This window comes from Peromyscus californicus, unplaced genomic scaffold (assembly GCF_007827085.1).
Source record: "Peromyscus californicus insignis strain IS unplaced genomic scaffold, ASM782708v3 Scaffold_17__1_contigs__length_78620276, whole genome shotgun sequence".
Classification (NCBI taxonomy): domain Eukaryota; kingdom Metazoa; phylum Chordata; class Mammalia; order Rodentia; family Cricetidae; genus Peromyscus; species Peromyscus californicus.
Window position 1 is genome coordinate 45,386,673 of NW_026294469.1, and position 21,984 is coordinate 45,408,656.

General features: G+C 47.4%; 1 protein-coding gene across 1 annotated transcript in view; it reads right to left on the bottom strand.

The window, feature by feature from the left end:
- Positions 1-920: 920 nt before the first annotated feature.
- Positions 921-21,984, bottom strand: part of Marchf3 (membrane associated ring-CH-type finger 3) — a 151,336-nt gene continuing 130,272 nt past the window's right edge. The window contains exons 4-5 of the mRNA XM_052742212.1: positions 8,529-8,738; positions 921-1,861 (exon numbers count right to left, since the gene is read on the bottom strand). Of these exons, the coding sequence (XP_052598172.1) occupies positions 1,703-1,861; positions 8,529-8,738 (369 nt within the window). The 3' untranslated portion in view covers positions 921-1,702. The remainder of the gene's footprint in view (positions 1,862-8,528; positions 8,739-21,984) is intronic.

Below are 21,984 nucleotides of genomic sequence, written 5' to 3' on the forward strand. Positions count from 1 at the left end.
AGGGGTGAGCAGGGCCGCGTAAACAGTGGGGCCGAGACCTATATTCCTGGAATCGAAGGGTCCAAGCGAAGCGTGGCGGGGAGGAAACCTATTGTCGTAAGCCATAAAGCACATCTGAGTTTTGTAGGGAAGATAGTAAGTACAGCTGTTTCCCTCCCTGGGCAGCACAGAGACACAACAGCCCGGGAGAGGAGAGTTTGGCCCACAAAGGGGACAGCTGCAGCAGCTTCATCCATCAGCAGACCGAGTCGTGACTCCCCAGCCTCCGCCTGTGCCTCTGCACCCATGCTCTCCCACTCGGGGAAGCAGAAGGCGGGTGCTGGAGCGATGCTCAGAATGTGGGTCATGTTCCAGAGAGCCGCAGTTTTAAGCTGGGTCAACCTTCTCACCCTGTGCGCGTATGAGTGGGTGGACGGGTGGGAGCCGCCCCAGCCTGAGCCTGCCTCAAAGACTTCCGCTCCTGACTCCGGTGGACACACAATGCAGGCTAGGGGTCACACATCTATGCTGTGTCGGATGAAAGGGAGACACGGAGCCCTTAGACAAAGTCTATTTTGGCCGTGACAGAATGGGCTCCGTGGCGGGGGAAGAGAACTTGGGTGGCACTTTTTTTTTTTTTAAATCTGACAAAAGCATCTTCGACTAAGCGCTAGGCTTCTAGGACAGACTTTATTGTCACATCTACCTCTCAGGCAAGAAATTCAGGAGAGCAATGGGAATGCTAATTGATATGCAAACCGGGTCCAGGGTTCCTAGAAGCTTCCGGATCCTCAGTCCCTGCAAAAGCTGAATGTAGACAGGAACTGACTGAGGCAGGCAGGGGCGGGAACAGCGTTCAGCTTTGGCTTGTCCATTTTGTAAACCTAGTTGGGAAACTATGCCGGTTTTAAGAATTAAAGAGAGCACTGCATCAGTCAGGCTTGTCTTTCACACACCAGATATTTATTATTAGAAAATAGCTTCTATCAGCTGTCAGTACCAAACAAGTTGAACGGAGCGAGCGTCTCGCCTTCATGGTCCTCCTTAATAGTATTTAAATAAACAGCTCACTGTGCGGCGAGCTGCCACGCCTTTGTTTCCCTTTTAAAAACGGAATAACTAAATGAGGTTTAGTACAAAACACCCTTCCAATGTGACTTGTTCTGCAGTAATTATGCTGTCGCCTCGAGTGAGGGACATGAAAGGGGTGAAAAAGACCACTCAGGCTATCAAGTTAGCCACCCAAGAATCCACAGTAGAAACCGGGAAATGAATAAACCAACCCAAATAAAACCCATCCAAACCAAGTCACCAGTTTGTACATTGGCTTTTAAATTTTGATTATCATCTAAATTATATATTTATATATATATATATATTTGAAATAGTAATAAAAAAGGAAGAATTGAATTGCATCCTCAGCAGGACAACCTTCCTCATATGTTAAAGAGGTGTTCAGAAAATTCCATACAGTATCTGCTAAATAGACATGTTTGGCAGCTTAGCAAGTATCATATGAGTGCAGCATCCATGATTTTGAAGTCAACCAGCGTTTGCTTCCTTCTGGCTGAGTTAGTTACTCAGGCGATGTGGTAGCATGGCTCCAGATGTTCTTAGACCCACGAGACTAAGGGAAGGGCTTTGGGGTGGTGGCTCAGCGCAGGGCCCAGTGCAGAAACTTCCAAACCCCGAACAATGGGTCTACCCCCTGAGCACACAGACATCAAACAATGGTCTCCTTTGAGTTCCTCTTGACTGAGTGGAGCCCCAGCAAGGACTGCTGATGAGAAGGGATGTTGACAGACTTTGGAATGAGGAGAATCACCCTCTGATTGGTCCGACGCCATTCATTGTACAATCGACAGTGGTACCGAAAGGACACCTGGGATGGGAGAGGAAAAGTGTGAAAGAGTCAGAGATGGCAGAGGTTGACAGTCAACTCAAGAAATAAACATGTCATTTCAAACAGCACTAGGGTGGGGCGGGGCCACCGGGCAGGCCTCTCCAGCAAGCAGCTGAGTGCTGGGATGTTGGGTGCCCACCCAGTCCCCTGGTGGCGCTGGCATGGCTGCTTCCTTTTCTCCTCCACATACCGGGAGAAAACAGGATGTGAGCAGGAACATGAAGTTCTTTCTGAGTGGGGATTTGTTTCCAGTCTAGTGGTGCCCTGGCTCCCAAAGCCTCCGTGGTGAAGAAGTCTGACAGGAGAGCCAGCTCCAGGCTCTGTCCAGCTGTGGACCCCGGGCAATGCACCTGTGTGTCCCCCATGTTGCTCAGTTAGAGGGGAGAGGTGCTGGGACTGACTTCAAGTACTCTTCAGCAGGTTAGACCCTGCACAGGGTAAAGGATCCCATTCATACTCAGAAATAAAGGACGCCCTTTGTCCTGGGCTGTGAGAGTCTGCAAAGCTGGGCTCCGGCCTGACCATGGTATGGAGTCCTGTGGTCACCACCATATTTCCTTGTCTCTCCCCATGGACTGCCAGTGTCTTGGGAGTAGAGCTCGAGTTGGCCCAGTGTTAGACAATTTGGAAGTTTCTAGAACGTGCTGAGTGAATGAGTGAGATGATCCCATGCTCTCTGACCAAAACACAGGACCTAACTGTACCTTAAAGGCTTGCTTTTTATCTAAATGCTCTACAATGAGCTGCTCAAGCCTGGTTGTTTTAGAAAAGGCTGGTAGAAACTGATGCCCTGCCCAGAAAATTCAGACTATTTTTGAAGATGTACTTTTTTTTTTCTTTTTAAAGAAAAGACAGGGTCTCACTATGTAGCCCTGGCAGGCCAGGAACTGGTTATGTACACCAGGCTGGCCTCAAATTCACAGGGATCTGCCTGCCTCAGCTCCCAAAGGCTGGCACTGAAGGTGTCTGCCACCAAGCCCAGCTGAAGACATACTTTTAAAATTGGGGGTGAGGACTGGGAGGTGGCTCCAGCAGGCAAGGAGTTGAGATGGATTCTTGAGACCTACATGGTGGGAGGAGTGAACAGACATCTTCTGAATCCCCTCCCCATCACAAGACAAATGAAGGTAAAGCAAAAGACCAAACTGGGCCAGGTTTCAGTTTGAGGGCACCCAGATTCCTTAGTTTGAGCCATTAGGAAAGCACCCATGAGCTCAGAGTGACAAATCACCAATCTGGGCTGTTTAACAGCCTGGGGATGGGGGAGTTCTGAGACCCCAGGGAGGGCCCCCAGGAGTGGGCTATCTGATGGTTTGAACTCAGTTTCTCTATGAATAAAGGGAAGTGCAAACTTTGATCAAAAAGACTTGTTGGCCTCCAGAGAAGGACCACGAAGTCCAAGCCCACGGCTGAACAGCTTGAGGTGAGGAAATGAGGAAGCAGATGCCCAGGCTGAGAGCCAGGGGAGATTTGGGTATGAAAACATAAGCTTTCAATTCTCACAGATGTACATCTTCCAAAATGTCTCGACCATGCTGGAGTGGAAAGTGGATCCATCTTTTTTTTTTTTTTTTTTTTTTTTTAAGACAGGGTTTCTTTGTGTAACAGCCCTGGCTGCGCTGGAACTAACTCTGTAGACCAGGCTGGCCTCGAACTCACAGACATCCAGATTTTTTTTTTAAAGCTTGATTCTCTTGTATCTATTCTACGATGTTACTGGTGGTGCTTCCCTGGAACTTGGAAGGCAGGTGAGAAAGCCTGCCATTCAGAGCCAAGTGCAAGAAGGGCGAGGAACACAAGTACTAAAGCCGGGTTAGCAAGCCCAGAAGTCCAGACCCCGGGATCTGCTGAAGCTGGCTCTCCAGCCAGCAGGTCCTCAAGGCTCTGCACCTCAGCCACAGGAGTAGCCATGTGGGAAGCAGCTGTGGGACAAGCAGGCAGCGGACAGGCACACAGGACTGGAGTGCCCCTCTTCCACCTGTTGGCTGCCCAGCTTTGTGAGGTGTCATCCACAAGCTCCAGTTTTCTTGTTTGTAAAATGTGAACCTGAGGTGCTCCTAAAGCACTTAGCTCGGTCTTGAATGTACATCAGTGTTCCGGACCTGGGATTTTTTTTTTACGGATTAGAAATATGAAAAGGATGATAATAACTTTGTGACAACTTCCTAAGGTCCTGGAAAAGTGAAGAGAGATTATTGAGCTGTTTCTTTTAAGCCAGCTACCTCAGTGTGGTAGTGGCCTTGCTGCAGGCAGCAGCTCCTGGGAGCTTGTTAGAACGTGAGAATTCTGGCCCCCACCCAGGCCTACGGAATCAGAGTGTGTCCTAACAAGATTCCCGGGTGATCTGGAGGCACACTCAAGCCTGAGAGGTGCTGATTCTAGGGACACCCAGAGTCAAGGATTAGCAGGTTCCCTTGTTCTGTGACCACATACACACACACACACACACACACACACACACACACACACACACACACACACACACTTGTGTAGACAAACAGATGAGACTATATTAATCTATTTAATTACTGTTAACTACCACAGTCTGCAGGCAAATTCAATCAATGAGAACATCTTGAAGATGACTTCTCCGGGAAAATAAAGGAAGGTGAACACAAGGCAGAGGAGCCCACAGTCTGCAGTGGCCACAGGCTAATATTTGCTCCTCTTTCCAGATGGTCGGAGACACCCCTCCTAACAGCGCAGTATTAGAGTGGAGAGGAAGGAAAGTTTAATTTAGAGAAATGGAGAGGAGTGAGAAAAGCCGAGAAGATGCTGGGGTGAGAAAGCAAAGAGCCTCCTTCAGATCTTAATCCCTGGGGTTTTCAGGAGAGGGTGGGAAGAAAAAGTATAGGATTGTTATTTTAACTACTACTGCGTATGGGTTGATTTCCAAAGTTTATTCACTTATTCACCTCAGGACATTAAATTCCTCTGGATGGGGTCTGTTTACAGAAGGCTCTGATCATGTGAACCTTGAAGAAAGGGGATGTCAGCATCCACACCTCCCTTTCAGGGAAGCAGCTGAGGTGTTGAAGGCCTGTGGTGATGCACAGCAGCCTTTGGGAAATCTAACCAAATCTTCTCTTGGGAAGTTTTGGGGTGACTAAAGCATATGGATGGGACCGAGGTTCTGGGGTGTCACCTTCCTACTGTGGGCCCAGCTCACTTGTCTGACTGTAGCACAGAGGAGATTTGATAAGAAATGGATTGACTATAGAAAAAATCCTGCTTAGGCCAAATATGCTGAGAAAAGCCTGATAAAATCTGGGTGCTTTGGCTCATGCCTGTAATCCCCGAACTCCAGAGGCTCAGGAATGAGGACAGCCATGAATCAAGACCAGCCCAGGTAGCAGAATCCAACAACAAAAACCTTCAACAACAAAACGCACCCCCTACCCCCGAAAAAAAGTCCAAAGAAAATGTAGTTGTGAGGCAGCCCCACGATGAGCGTGGGCTGGTAGGATGTAGAACCGGAAGCTCCTTCCACATCCAGGATTGAAATGATCAAACCATGGGACAGGGAGTCTAGCCAGGGACGTGGTCCTTACTCATTCACTGGGTTGGGTCTTGCAGCATCTGTAATGTGGCATAGGGAGAGATGGCTGGTGCCATGGCGCTGGACTCTTCAGTCTGTCTAAGGCTGATGCCCGGTTCACCAGTGTCTCCATGCTCCAGTGGACCCACTTCTCAGCTGTCTATTCACAAACTTACATTCGTGTACCTTCCCCTAGACCATGGGGCAGGGAGACTCCTGAGGGCCTGGCCTCCTGGGTTCAAACTTCCTAGGGCAGGCCTCTGAGGTCACATATGACAGGGCCCTTGTGGCCATGAGCTACCAAAGGCACTTGGAGTGTTGTACCTCGTTACAGCACCTGGTGGAGCGGCTCTTCCAGGGACGGCTCCTCTGAGGAGCCCGGCCTGGACGGATGCCGTGTTTGTTTATCTGAGACATTTTCACAGCATACTCTCCTTAAGCTTGACAGCTTGTTTACAATGGGCTGCTGCCGGAGGGCCCTTTCCAAGCGCTGTCAACTCCTGAATTACGGCTTTTGCCAGGGCTGCTCAGTGCGGCATTTATCTGGGAAGGAATTATTTTATATTCAGTAACCTATTGCTGAGCTGACTCCACAGTGTGTGTGTGTGTGTGTGTGTGTGTGTGTGTGTGTGTGTGTGTGTGTGTGTCTCACACCAGTCAAGGCAGAGGAGAGGCATTTCCTTCCCTCTTGCTTCTCTGCATCTTCTGGCAGGCTGGGAGAAGGTGGAAGTCGGAGGAGCAGGGAAGACACAGGCAGATGACCCTGGGCCTGCCCTGTGGGGGGTGTCACCAGGTCCTATGGCACTTAATCTTCATGATGACCACAACCCAGGAGTTAGCAATTATTTCCTCCATTTTTCTTCGGGTAAGAAGGGGGAGCAGGGAAGGTTAAGTGCCCTCTTTAAAGTTAGTTAGCTGTTAGGAGGCGGACTCTTGGGTTTAAACATGACCCCTGGGGTCCAAATGCAGGTGCTGCACAGTACTGCCTTGCAGATGCATTCTGTAAGGCTTTGTGCCGTTCTAGAAAAGCCTAGCTTAGGGGACACTTTCCACCCATCTTCCTCTAGCCATCCACCAGCTTCCTCTCCCCCTCTCCCACCATTCCTCCACCCTTCTGGCAGGGGTACACATTACAGAGCATGTTTCAAGATCTCAGTTGGTTCTGGAGGCCCAACGTGTGGGTTTCCCCTTTCTTCACTTTTCACCATAGATCCGGTTCTGTGAAAAATCACAGACCCAGAAAAGCCTAAATATGGCATGAAAAAATCCACCAAACAAAAAACTCCCTTGTGCTTAATTATCGCTTTCCAAAGTAGTTGACTGTGCACTCCTTTGATTCAGCCTCACGATACCAGGGGAAGTGGGTCAGGACAGGGATGACTAAGGCCCAGGAAAGTGACTTTACAAGGTGTGCAGTTGACAGAGTGGGAACCAATTAGACTGCTGAACCTGTGTGTGTGTATGTGTGTGTGTGTGTGTGTGTGTGTGTGTGTGTGTGTGTGTGTGTGTGTGTGGTGTGGTGTATGTGCGTGAGGTCAGAGCAAGGCGTCGGGTGTCTTAATCTACCCCAAGCATATGACCTAGGGGCTCCTGATGAACCGGAAGCTCGTCTGTTCGGCTAGGCTGCTCAGCCAGCAAGTTTCTGTGCTTTGTGTGTCTCTGCCTTCCTCCCCATAACCCTGAGGTGACGGGCATGCAGAACCATGCCTAGCATCTTGTATGGGGTGTTGAGACTCTGAATTCAGGCCCACTGGACTTACGTACTCTTACCCACTGAGCATCTTCCAGCCCTGCTTCATTTCTAACCATTCTCTCACCACAATGAAAACTTGGGATCGGTTTCCTTGTTTGAGTTATAGCAAAGCAGGACACACTTGATAAAAGCGTGGACCATTACAGGAGGGCAGACTGGTTTTGTGTGGGGCTTCATTATCTGGGAATTGCATTTCTGAACCAAGCAGAAGTCTCCCTGAGCTCTTGGCATCAGAATGCACCCAGCTGACTACTGTTTAAGTCATGTCCCTCTTCCAGAGACTGAAATGTGTCCCCTGACTGTCTGAACTTCACCGTGGGAGGGGAGGGCCAGAGCCGGAAGAGCTCCTGATGAGTAATAGGGACATGAACAGAGGGTCTGATTGGCAGTGGGAGGAAGAGGGAGGGAAGGAGGGAGGGAGAGGGGAGCCAGGAACGCTGTGAGGTGTGGACACTGTGCTATGGGATGTGGGAAGGGTGGACTTTGGACAGGAAATACTACTGAATAACAATGGGACGTGCTCAGATTACAGCTGAGCCCACACAGGAGACTCACACCAGGAATCGGGAGGCTGGCTGGCCCCTGGATGCATTCTCAGGGTGGCAGCTTCCCCTTCAGCCCTTCAGTTCCCACTGGACAGCACAAAGAGGGAGCAAACGGTGCACTTAGTGGGTGCTTCCAGCTGGTACCCCAGCAATCAACTTATTGCACGAAGTTAAATGAATAAAAAAGAAAATGCTTAAAAATCCTTCCTCATACACAGCAGGAACGCTGATGGGGAAATGGCTTTTCTTCAGTGGCAGCGAAAGTCTTCTCAACTAGATAAATTAGAGCTTTTATGGGCGGCAGAGTCAATATCCCAACACACGGAATAATCATCAGAGAGAGTGTGCAGCGCCACATCCAGCAAAGACTCCAGACTGGGTCAGGATGCAGGAAGGAAGTGGCCAGCAGGCAGGATTCATGATCTGCGCAGGAGGCTGCCGTACAGCCATCATTCATCACCTACCACGGGCCCAGCACAAGCAAGAAGCAGCCGGAGAGAGCAAGCGCCCTGCCTTGTACCAGCTGGAATCCTAGTCCATGGGAGAGGACTACAGGGCGTGGGTCTGACCGGTGAGGGCTGAGAACCTGGGTGTTCTTTATTTGATGTGCTCTTCCTGGCAATGTGTTTGTACACACATCCTCATTCTTATTCTCAGCACCCCCCCCCCCCCATGCCTGCAAACCACACACGGGTGCCATGCCAGCGTCTGAAGGTCTGTTCTCAACTGGGAGGGTGAGAGGCGCTGCAGACGCGAGGCCACGGTGCTGCCCGCTCTAGCCACCCAAACCCAGCCACAGGCCATACTCACGAGTGTCCAGAAGAGGTAAATAGTGAAGAGTGCCACAGTGAGTGCAATCAGTCCAACGGCCTCCAGCCGACTACTAAAGTGCAGGTGGTCCACAGCGCCCCGTAGGCACAGCCAGCCTGAGATGGTGGCCAGGGGGGTGATAAATAAGAAACACACCATGTCTCCAAACAGAGTCCGCTTCTCATGCTGGGGGCCAGGGTTCCTGAGCCACTGCCAGAAAATGAGACAGAGAAAAAAGTAAGAAGAAGGTTGGAGGGCAGCGAGGGGCGGGGACGCAATGCTCTCCAGCTGTCTCTGCTGCAGGGTCTGGACAAAGGTGCTTTTGACCCACCTAAGATGATAAGGAAGCATTGAGGGCTTTTTCTCACACCTCTCTCCCTTGAATAATAATGACTACAATAGTTTGTAATGTCCTTGCTGAGGATGACCTGCTTTTTGTGAGAAGAGTTCAATGACTACTGTTATGAATCGTAATGATCCTGAGGGTCGCGGAAATGTTACTCTGCTCTACTCTGTCATGAGTGGTCCCCCTGGTTTTCATACGTGAAGCCTTCGTCCCAGGGTGGTGACAGTAGGTACTGTGGAAGTCTGGGAGGTGGTGCCTCAAAGGGAGGCAGCTACAGGGGTTAGCAGAATCATGGCCTCAAAGGAGATCATGGGATGTGGGTTGAATTCCTTTGCTTCCTCAAGAGGAGACAACTTGCTCTTGACCCAGGCTCTGACCCCGATGTGGCCGCCTCATCAGAGGCCCAGAGCAATATGGCTGCCAACCTTGGCCTTGCCCCTTCAGAACGATGAGCTTGAATAAAACATCCCTCTTTATTATTAACTGCTGCAGGTACTTCCTTGCAGTGATGGGGAGCTGACTAATACAGGAGGTGACACCGAGGTCTGAGACTATGCTCATGCAGCCTTGGCTTTCTCGTATCTTGACTCTGAGAATGTGTGCAGAGGAGGTGTGTTCAGCAGGCCTGGGGTGCCAAAATCCTGTAACTCCCTAAGAAAATCTGTTTGCAGGACTGGCTTTGGACTGGCTCGTAAGAAAAGAGCCTGAGTCCTTCTAATAGCCTGGCTGACTTGCATGCCCGAGGTCTCAGGGCACATGATCAGATAGTTTATGCCCATGGTGTGGTACATATTTAATGCCTAGTTTTGTTCTGAGGGTCTGCGATCCAAGTGCTGAGGTCAGTTACACCTGTGTGGCTGACCCAGCGATTCTAAGGCTCAGGTGAGCTCCCCTGAAGACACCATTTTATAGATATTAATACAAATTACTGCTAAAAATTAAAGCATATCTAGTGGGGTATAATGGCTTATATCCTTAATCCTAACACTTGGGAGGAAGAGGAGAGGCAGAAGGATCAGGGGTTCAAGGCTATCTTTGGCTACATAATGAGATTCTGTCAATAAGAAAAATTTTTTTTTAAAGTACATCCATGAGACATCACTGGAAAACGACATCTGGAAGCTGGGACTGTGTCCTAGGTACCTTATCCTGTTCCTTTTAATCTGGATCCCTTTGATGTGATGGACCATAACCTTGAGTGTGACAGCTTTTCTAACTCCTGCAAGCCTCCGAATCACCGAGTCCGAGGACAGTCTTGGGGACTCAGCACAGATCGAGACTGACCTAACTCAGTAATGTCCCTTGGTTGACTTTTCAGACTCTGAGTGTCTTCACTTAGGATCACCTCTGACTCCTTGACAGTGCTGCTGGAGTGGAAAGACCAGGGATGCAAATGTCTTGTTGAAGGACTATGTAGAAAATATGGGCGGCTGTTGTCCCGCTTGGAGACTGCTGAAGACCGGGAAGTGCTTCCCCCAGCACAGTCTAGGGTGGATTACAATGCAATTCTGCAGTTACATGTTGGTGTCAGCATTTTCCAGAAATGAAGCCCAGTGACTCTTCTAAGATTAGCATGAATGTACAACCTAAGCACATGGACATCTCTAGCTCGCTTGTCGCATGTAGAGAAGAGGCCAATGAGGCCGATGAGGTCAGTGAGGCCTGAGAAATGAGGTTCTACAGGACAGGGGATGGGGTAGGGTGGATGTGACATTGTGGACTCTGTCTTCCGTCATGTCCCCATCGACAAACAAGGTCTGTCTGTCAGCACATGCCCAGTGCTGCCATATGATGGTACCAAACAGGAGCCCTGCACGGTGCTGAGAAGAGACCCCGGGTGACCAGGACAGCAATTCCTACAAAAATGTGGTGGGCTGACAAGGGAGAGTGGGAATGTGGAGAAGGAAGGAAGGGAGGGTCACAGGAAGACAGAAACAAAACACAGTTGCTGCCCAGAGGGAAGGCAAGCTGGGGCTTGACTGGAAGAAGCCTCGAGAGTAAACAGAAGGGGCAGGACAAGACCCAGAACATGCCCGTGGGACGGGTCCTTCCTTGTGTTCGCCTGGACCCCAGCACTCCAGCTTCCAGTGCTCAGCCCTGGAAAACTGGCTGAGATGCTGACAGAAGCCAACCTCAGCTCAAAAGTGGGCATGAATTAATATCAGGACATAGATAGACGGGGGTCCACTTGTTTGTGAATGTGAATCCCACATCATGAATATTTAACACAGATACCCAAACGATCAAGTGCAAATACATTAACCCTGCCCTCAGCTGTCATGCCACCTCACACATTTCAGAAGCTTCAAAGAACTCTCATTAATTAACATTTTCCTGCCAAAGTACTGGCACTACCCCTAAGATATAGAGAATAGAGATAGGTCATTATTACCCCAGTTTTACAGACGCAGCGAGGTTCAGTGACTGTGCCGTACGACACAGGGGCTGCAGTGAGGAGACCACCCATCAGGCTCTCTCCACCGTCAGCCAGATATGTTAGTAGTGAAATATTTGGAAATCTAAATTGCAAGACATTTCTCAGGCTCCTGAAACAATGGTGCTCAAGGTTTAGCAAAGCAGTCCCTTTAGAGCAGGGTTTTCCCTGGAAGCAGACAGGAAGTTGGTGCGCTCATCTCTGCACTCATGTTTACAGGAACACAGTCCTCAGTAAACATGCTACTTATGTGTGGAGACTCACTTCCTCGGCCACAACTTCCATTTCTTTTACTGGGGGATTCTGGACACGTTTTATTTATTTAGAGACAGGGTCTATGTGTCTCTGGTTGGTCTAGAACTTACTGTGTAGACCAGGTTGACCTCCAATTCACAGAGATCCATTAGCTTCTGCTCCCCAAACACCAGGAATAAAGATGTGAGCCACTACACCTGGCTGGCCATATTTTATTAACATTAATTTATTACTTTACTAATCTATATGGCTTCTGACAGTGCCCTGTGCAATGGATGGTCTGGATATGGGAGGATACAATTATGAATCAGTATGTATGTGATAAACATGTTAGATTTTTATTATTTATCTAATCTATCTTTGTGTGTGTGAGTGCATGTGTGTGCATACCATGGTGCATGTGTAGAGGTCAGAGGACAGATGTGGGTGTTGGTCCTTTCTTTCCAGCTTGTTTGAAACAGGGTCTCTTAGTTTACACCGGTGGGTACACCAGGCTAGTTAGTACATGAGCTACTGGATTTCCAGGACTTTCCTGTCTCTTGATTCCCATCTTCCTGTAGTATGACGGGGGTGGGGGATGGGAGGAGGAAGGGCTACTGTGTCTGGCTTTATGAGGGATCCAAACTCTTGGTCCTTAGCTGTGCACATGGCAAGTGCTTTAACCACAGAACCATTTCCCTAGCCCCACGTTTATCTGGTAAAACAAACACACAGGGGCTGAGGGTGCAGCTCAGGGGCAGAGTGGATGGGAAGGATGCACAAGGCCCCGAGTTCAATCCTTACTACTCCCCTTCCTCCATAAAAGGAGTGCTGTTTTTGGGAGGACTTGCTTACTTTGTTGATTGTATGTTGATGAGGTGTTCTTAGTACTGTTTGATGTAAAGCATGTGTTTTCTTTGAACCCATGAATCACTCGCCTCTCCCAGCAAGAAGAGTGGCAGGAATTTGCTGTTGAGAAAAAACATGGACAAAGACCTATATACACCAATACAGAGGTATTCATTCAAGTAGAGTTTGTGTCAAAACATTTGATTAGTTTAAATTTCTAACAATATGAAACTATCTAAATAACATATCGTTTACTTAAAATCGTAATATCAAGTGGTAATGCACATCTTTTGTTTATAAACATGGTATACTGCTGAATAGAAAAACTTCTGGACAGAACATCTACTCTGATCCTGTGAATGTGGATACATCTACGTGGACACAGAAACTTACATTTACTTAGACATAGCATATTGCATGGCTAAGACTAGAGGGTCACTCGACGAAATAGCAGTTATACCTGGCATGGAGTGATGAGATTATGAGTGGTTTTAAGATTTTATGAAATACATTTGTTTTTCTGAAATGAACATGGACCATATAGCTGTATCTATATACCCTTTGTTCAGAACATATATACACACAAACCCTGACATATTTGGAGAGATGGGGGAAGGGAAGGGAAAGGAGAGGAGAGGGAGAGACAGAGACAGAGACACAGAGAGAAACAGAGAGAGGGGGAGAGGGAGAGAGAGAGAGAGAGACTGAGGACAGTGGGGCAGGCAGGTGTACAGCTAGTGCACAGCACCAAAGCACTAAACGCTGACGGAGCTATGGCTGGGTTAGGCTCAGTGCTAGGAACTTGGTGTTTATGGCGCATCGTCTCACACCGGTGTATAGAGGAGTCCTTACAACACAGCTGGGAATTAGAGCCTGCAGGATTCCTCACTTCACAGATACAGATAGGGCAGAAGGGGCTTCATAACCTAGCTAAGGAGAGCTGGCGAGGGAGTGTTCGAGGTGGGATTCAAACTAGCCTCCACTTTTTGTCCCTTGATTTCCATAGTAACATTTTCATTTTACACCAAATCGTAACTGTGTGTGAGTATATGTGTATGCTAGGTTTTTTTTTTTTCAATTTAGGTGAGACATGGTAAGTCATGCTAATTTTATGGTGTGTGCACAGCAGGGGGTGGGGAGATGTAAATCAAGTTGCTGAATGGTTGGCTGCCCAAGATGTTATCATGGTAATTTTACAAAATTTCCTGGGCTGCTGCTTTGATCTATGTTAATTCTTTTATCTAACCAGAATGGGGTCCAATTTCTGGGCATTTAATCTCATGACATTATCATGCACATCGGCTTAATTCATAACAGGCAAAGGGTTGATCTCAATTACTGTGCCTTTGCTTTTCTGGTTCTGGTGTGGCTTCTGCTTCTCTGTCAGTCACACTTACTGTACACTGAGCAAGGCACAAATTCTGCAGGATGCCTTATCCCTAAACCTGCAGCAAATGCAGGGAAGGCCTAAGCAGCCTTGTTTTTCCTGCTGGGCCTCATCTCCACTAGTAGTGCCTAGGACAGTGCTGGCCGCCTACAGGGTACTTAATCCCGAACCTGATAGCTGCTCGTTTCCTGCACCCTTACTATATCTTATAGCCCAGCATTATCTTCTATGTGACAAGTAATACTTCATTCAACAGTTTTTGAAGAAGATAAGGTATACAAGAGGCTTGGCTTCTGTCTCGGGTAGTCTAACTCTAATGAGTGTGCTCACAACCATTCTACCATATCCTCATCCTTAGCAAAAACTGACGTGAGAGAGAAGGATCACACCTTAATAGTTCTCATCAGTACAGGGAGTATCTGCTCACCATGCTTGCCCCAGTGTAAGACAGCACCATGCTACCATGGATAGCTTCTGCAGCTAAAACGCCAGTGCTCAACAGTTCAGTTTTCCTCCTCAGCTTATTCTTGGTGGTTAGTTGCAGTCTAAGGTCAGTGCTGGGGGATGCTAATCACTTGGCATCTTTCACCTGGCAGGCCTATCCCAGTGGCTGCCAAGGGCATTCTTCCTGCCTTGTTTTCTCTGGTACCATCAAAAAATGAGGCATCCAGGTACGATGACTCATGTCTATAATCCAGCATTTGGGAGGCAACAGTCAGCTTGGGCTACTAAGTAAGATCTTGTCTCAAAAAGCCCAAACAAACAAACAAACAAATGAACAAACCAACCAACCCATGAAGCAGACAAAAGCTTTGCTGTTGAAATGCCCAGCAGAGAGCTGAGCTGCCTGCTTTCCTATGGAAATCCCGTTTTAATCACCAACTGGTTCCCGAATCATGATGTCAATCTATTCTTGGAAATAAATTCAACCAACCAACAAACCAAGGAGAAACCCAACTGTAATTAGCAGAGTAGGACTGGAAACAGTCTAGGGGGTATTGTGCTACCAGTGACATGGTCTCACTCACTGGCCGGGATGAACCTTCAAGGTGGGTCAGCTGTGGGTTCAACCTCATTATAGTGTCACTGTGTTAAGTCCCTAACTGGAGGGTGGGTGTGAGGAGACAGCAGACCCAGCCTTGAGGACTCCAAGTTAATCAGCTCACGTCCCCAAGCTAGGAAGGACACCTTGTAGGTGAGCGCACTAGAACTGGATCACATCTTGGTGGTTAATAGTTCCCATCAATTATGATCATCCCACAAATCCCCTTAATTAGAAGCCATCATGAAAATGGAAGAAAGCGGGAGAAGGATCCCACAAGTTCCTGGGGCTGGAATTGAAGCAGAAAAGGCCAAGTTGCAGTGTGCACTCACTTGGGGATCTTGTCTGAATGTGTCCCGTTAACTTGGGGATAGTTCTTTCTTTTTTTAAAATTTTATTTACATTTCATGTACATTGGTGTTTTGCCTGCATATATGTCTGTCTGAGGGTGTCAGATTCCCTGGAACTGGAGTCACAGTTGTGAGCTGGCCATATGGGTGCTGGGAATTGAACCCGGGTCCTATGGGATTGCAGCCAGTGTTCTTATTGGGATAGTTCTTACTTCAGGTGTACACACATTCTGGGCTGAACTGTCAATTTGTCCATCGAGCTGGAACATGGGGTGGGGTGGAGGCAGTGTGATGAAAAAGAGGTGTCAGATCCATTTAAGTTTAAAAACCGAAGATAAAACCTGAAAACCATGCTTTGTCATTTGCCTGCAACACAGAAAAGAACATGACCAAACACTCCTACCAGTGTTTGGGTCTCTGCGGCCCACAGGCTGTCAGTGTGTTTCCTGGTCAGCTGGAGCTGGGCAGCAGGAAGCCTGACTCCAGGAGCTAAGGAGATGCTCGCTGCCGTCGCCAATGCAGCCAGGCTGGAAGCAGTACACCGCACATCAGAACTTATCAGAGGATTGCTCAAGCCTTGGCCTCCTTCCAGAGCTCTAGCCATACACATCCAACAGCCCACTCAACGTTGCCGCTACGATGACTAACAGACAACCCAAATGTCATCTGTCTGACAGAACCAGCTCGAGCCTTTATTTCCAAATCTTCTCTTTATCAGTAAATGACAACACTGTTGCCCCCCTCACTTAGGAGTCCTGCTTCCTTTCTGTTTCTTACCCCATTCTTGTAGCTCTTCCGGAAGTCCTGCTCACACAACCTTAAATGGACAGCTATGGTTTATGCATTTCATTCCACACCCCCTCAGCTATTAGGTCAGTCTGGGTCCCTATCATGCCCTGCCTGGAGACAGTACCTCCTGGTTCCCTCCCTGGCCAGTCAAAAACAACAGTCATTGTCATCTGGAAATACAGATCCAGAGTTTATTCACAACTCCCCAGCAGTTAGGATAAAAGCCAACCTGCTGGGAAATACAGGGCCAGACCGCATCCTATCCCACTTTTCTAATTACCCTCCTACTAACCCCCCCCCCCCCCATTTTACACCTTTACCTGTGGCTGCTCCCACACAGAGAACAGAGTTCACTCATGATCTTGAATGGTTGACTCCTTATCACTTAAGTCTTAGCTCAAAGACCTCTTCTCATGGAAAATGCTTCTTATAGGGCTGGGGGGATGGCTCAGTAGTCTGAGGGCCTGCTTGTGCAAGCATGAGACCTGATTTTGGATCTCCAGTATCCATGCAAAAGCTTGGTGGTGAAGGGAAGGGGCAAGAGACAGACAGGAGCATCCCAGGGGCTTACTGACCTGCTTGTCTAGCCAATCAGTGAGCTCCAGGTTCAGTGAAGAAACCCTGTCTGAGCCAACAAGGCAGACAGCTATAGAGGAAGGCACCTGGTGTCCTTCCCGCTCCCCACAGTGTTCACATGCGCACGTGTGCACGCACACACATGCACGTGCGTATAAACGTAAACAGCACACACATCTGTGAACACCTAACATATTTTCTACAGGGTGCAGAATGACTGTCCGAGGGGCCCTCACTCCTTTGTTTCTTCTCCATTTGTTGCTACTCATTGCAACAAAACCGTGAAGACATTCATATTGTCACATAACACATTGTTTTACACACACACAAACGCTGAGTACATTTAGTGCAGCTTGTGTGTATATGATTTCAGGGCTGCCCACTTTGTATTGAATAACCAACTGGGGGCTTCTCTCTGGAGGAGGCTAATTCTCCATCTCTATATGTATTTCTAGAATTATTCTAGCAATACCCTAGTTTTTTTTTTTTTAATTGAAAATAGATTTTTTTTTTTTTTCCGAGACAGGGTTACTCTGTGTAGCTTTGGAGCCTGTCCTGGAACTCGCTCTGTAGACCAGGCTGGCCTCCAACTCACAGAGATCCACCTGGCTCTGCCTCCCGAGTACTGGGATTAAAGGCATGAGCCACCACCGCCCGGCTGAAAATAGATTTTTTTTCCATACAATACATTCTGATTAAAGTTTCACCTCCTCCAACTCCTCCCAGAAATTCTCCACCTCCCACCCACCCAAATCCACACCCTTTCTTTTTCTCATTAGAAAATAAATAGACATCTAAAACAAAAATAAATAAGACAAAATAAAAGCAAACAAACCAGAATAGTACAAAACAGAAAAAAAAAGAGCCAAAGAAAGAGCACAAGAAACACATAGATGCAGAGACACCCATGGAAATCCCCTAAAAACACAACATCAGAAACCATAATATATTAGCAAAAGACCTGTAAGTAATATGAGACCAACAATATGAGACCCCAAGTAATAGGAGACAAAGAATCTCCAAAATACCACCGGGTTTGTGTCCTTGTTGTTTTGTTTTTAAAAATACTCATTTTGGGGCTGGGCGTGGAGGCTCACGCCTTTAATCACAGCACTCAGGAGGCAGAGGCAGGTGGATCTCTGAATTCGAGGCCAGCCTGGGCTAGAGAGTGAGTTCTAGGACAGCCAGGGCTACACAGAGAAAGGCTATCTTGAAAAACAACAAAAAACAGCAAAGCAAAACAAACAGCTCATTTTTAGTTTATGTGTGTGTCTTTGCCTGCATGTATGTCCACATATCATGTGTGTGGCTGGTGCCCAACGAGCCAGAGGGTGGATCCCCTGGAACTAGAGTTATGGATGGTTGTGAACCACCATGTGGGTGCTGGGAACTGAACCCTGGGTCTTCTGCAAGAGCAGCAGATGTTCTAAGCCACTGAGCCACCTCTCTGGCCCCAGGGACTTTATTCCATTCACACATGGCTTGACCTGAAAGCAGGGCTGGAACATGTCAGACACTTGATGAACATGAACCAGTAAATAAGCTGTCAGCAGCCCTGACCAGGGATGGTCCTGCGTCATTAGACTAATTAAATTGACTGTATTTTGTTGTGGGCAAATACCAGGTCATCAAGTTCATTGCTTTTAGCCTTCTAGACTAAAGACAACCATATATAGAAAATCTTACTTGATTTCTGAGACAAATAGCTACTTTGTTGTAAGATGAAAAACCTTCAGCTTCTATTCAAGCTTTGTTATAAAGATGGAAATGACCATGGAATGCCATCTTTTTTCTACAGGTCATGAAATAGCATGAGAAACCCAGCAAAGTCATTCAAGGTCCTTTGTACTCATTTGGTTACAATTTTCTCTCTCTCTCTCTCTCTCTCTCTCTCTCTCTCTCACTCTCTCACGCACACGCACACACACACACACACACACACACACACACACACACACCCCACACACAGAAACTACGCTGAAATAATTGAGAAGTCCACAATACCAAATATCCATTTGAAAATTAAACAACTCTAGTTTAACCAGAAATATTCACTGAGTGTTTCTCCTGTGCCCACAGTTTTCCTGAATGTAACAATGCTGGCTAGTGTTGTTGTTCCTATTCTGGATAGACTATTAAGGCTCAGGAGGTCAAGTTGCCTGTTCAGGGTCAGATGGCGAGGGGCCAGTACTTGAAGCCTCCAGCCTCCTCTCTCTTAGCCCTGCCCCCCACCTTGCTTCTGCTCTACCTGAAATCTTAATCCTCGTTTTTCATTCTTTCCTGTGTGAATAGATAGCACTGAGGAGGCACTAGATGGGATAAAACTCAGGCTTGGCAGAGGGGGTGGGATGCAGTCCATTTGTTTCCATATGGGTTTCCCTGACACTGTGACCTTCATCAAGTTCTTTCACTTCTTAGGGAGTAAAAGTGGGAGTCTTCCTTAGTAGGGAGTAGAAGGCGCAGCTCCTTCATGGAGAGATGAAGGGCCCTCCCTGCTTGTCACAGAGATAACACAGAACCCGCAGATTCCCACTTGAAAACATCAGACCCGGCCAAGCAGTATGCACATCATCCTTCAGGCCTCCCCTCTAGGAGCTTTGTGCGGGGCAGCTTACTTTATACCTCTCCATGCATGGAATAAGCAGCTCAGATCTCACAAGGCAGATGATGGAATAATGAACTCAGCATCCACCACTCCAGCGAACCTGTGCCTCTCTCAGACTGGGCCACACCAGCATGCAGCAGCACCAGCGTAAATATCCCTAGTCCTGCTTTCCATTTCTTCCTCTCCTCCCAGCCCCATATCCAGTCTATCAGCAAGTCCCGTCTCCTGGATGTGCTCATGTCTCTCTAGTGCCATTATTTCCTTCCCCATCCCAGTAGGTCTCACTGCTCACGCAGGCTGGCCTCAAACTTGGGGTTGGTTGGCCTCAGCCTCTTGAGTGCTGAGATTGGTGACAGGGGCCACTGCACCTGACTTCTAATGCCATTTATTACTTTTCTCCAGGTTCCCTTTTCAGGATATTTGATCACACTGTGTGAAGAGGTGTCTGTCCTTCCTCACCTGCCTAAGGCACCTTCTGATTGGTTTAATAAAGAGCTGTATGGCCAATAGCTAGGCAAGAGAGGCTAGGTGGGACTTCCGGGGAGAGAGAGGAACTGGAGGGAAGAATCTGAGAGGTGGAGATTCACCAGTAAGACACAGAGGAAGTTGGATGGACTGTACTGAGGAGAGGTAACGAGCCACCTGGCAGAATGTAGATTAAAATAAACCAGTTAATTTGAGCTCTTTTTTTTTTTTTTCTGAGACAGGGTTTCTCTGTGTAAGTTTTGGTACCTGTCCTGGATCTCACTCTGTAGACGAGGCTGGCCTCAAACTCACAGAGATCTGCCTGGCTCTGCCTCCCGAGTGCTGGGATTAAACATGTGTGTCACCACCGCCAGGGTAATTTGAGTTTTAAGAGCCAGTTGTTAACAAGCCTAAGCTAAGGCCAAGCTTTCATACTTAATAAGAAGTCCCTGTGTCATTATTCGGGAGCTGGCACTCCAAAGAAAGACCTGTTGTACCTTTTTATTTTCTCTTTTGAGCCATACGGCAATCTTCTTTCATATGCTTCCATTCCTGTTATCCTAGAAGCCAGTTTCCATTAGTAGCAAGACCGTACTACTTTTCATACTTAAAATGCCACATTCTCTAAAGATTCTTGCATGATTTTGATGTTTATATACACAGACCCAAGGGGTTGATGGTAATAGGTTCACAGGTTCTATGGTTTGGGAGAGCAGAAAATCTCATCTTTAGTTTTACAAACTCTAACTGCAGTTGAGTTATGCAGATAATTCAGTGTCGTTATCAGTGCTTGTGACCCCCCAAACCATAGATATTTCATATCACATCACAACTGTTGCAGGTTGTTTGAAATATTGCTATTTCAAAGATAATTACTTGGTCTGCCACAAAATGTATTAATGAAGAGGAATTTGCCTTTCACTGCATCACTGACTTTTAAATATTTTGATAACTACATTCTAATGTAATTCATTTCCTTCACATTCTTATGGAATCAGTCTTATGCAGTTAAAAATACAAGGCTCCAACAGACAGCCAAAGTGTCCATGGAGAAGTTCAAGCATCTCCAATCTAGCGGTATTTCTCTTGGAGCCTTCGGAGCGGCTGTCCCTCTGCTTGGCACTCTGTCTCTGCTCCTTTCTCATAGCTGGCCTTTCACTTACAGCTCCTATTCCCAGGATTTCCCAGATCTCTACACACACCTCTGCTCCAACCATTCTGTACCATGAGCACTTGTTTCAATTCCTTTTTGTTTCTCACCTTCAGAAATGATCTTGTTTGTGTATGTTTTTCATCCTGAACCTTCTGTCCTAGCTCATAGGCCCTCTTAGAACATTCCATGCACCTGGCCTGTCCATAGTTTGATTCCTGTTTCCTAGAATCCTTAACTTGTACTTGATAAGTATTCGCCGAAGAAATAAACAAACCTTGCAAACCAGAGAACTTCCCTGGGTATAATTCAGATGAACAGAACTCTCTCTCTCTCTCTCTCTCTCTCTCTCTCTCTCTCTCTCTCTCTCTCTCACACACTCTCTCTCTCTCTCTCTCTCTCTCTCTCTCTCTCTCTCTCTCTCTCTCTCTCTCTCTCTCACACACACACACACACACACACACACACACACTGTAGCACAGACTCATTCCATCAAATATAGTAAAGTAGGCTTTTCTAGCGATGCATGCAGAATACAAACAGACACAAATATTTAGGAGGATCTGGCTGAGCTTGCTGACATTAGGCACACCCCAGCACAGAGAGGGCTGGAATCCTCTCAAGGCTCCATTTGAGGCAATGGCTTCAATTCACGAGCTGTGCTGGTGCTTGATAACTCTATGCTCCAATTTCTAGGGAGCCCCTCCTGTAAGAGTGTCTTGGGCTGTGCTGTACATCTACATTTCCTTCATGTGAGCTGCTCATGTGCTCAGGAGTTCAGACATGCTCCTCATTAGGCACCTCACATAGAGACTGAAGAGTCTCTCACTTGCTGCCTGGCCCCCCATTCTTACTGCTTCCCCAGACTTTCTGTGTATCTCCCATAATGAGAGCAGATAAAGAGGTGGCACTCTGTTACAAGTGAGGGCAATGGTGTTTACTTTGGTGGCATTACTTTATTATGTTCAGTACCTATAGACCACTTTGTTAAACAGAGGTACCTTCAGGGAAGACATTTTCTTTTTTAAGACCATTATTTATTTATTTATCTACCTATGTATTATGTGTGTGTGTGTGTGTGTGCCATGCACATATGGGTGCCTGCAGAGGCCAGAAAAGGGTATCAGCTTTTTCTGTGAGCCATCCTACACAGGTACTGGGAACTGAACTCAGGACCTCTATTAGAGCAGCGAGTGCTTTTACCCACTGAGTCATCTTTCAGCCCCTAG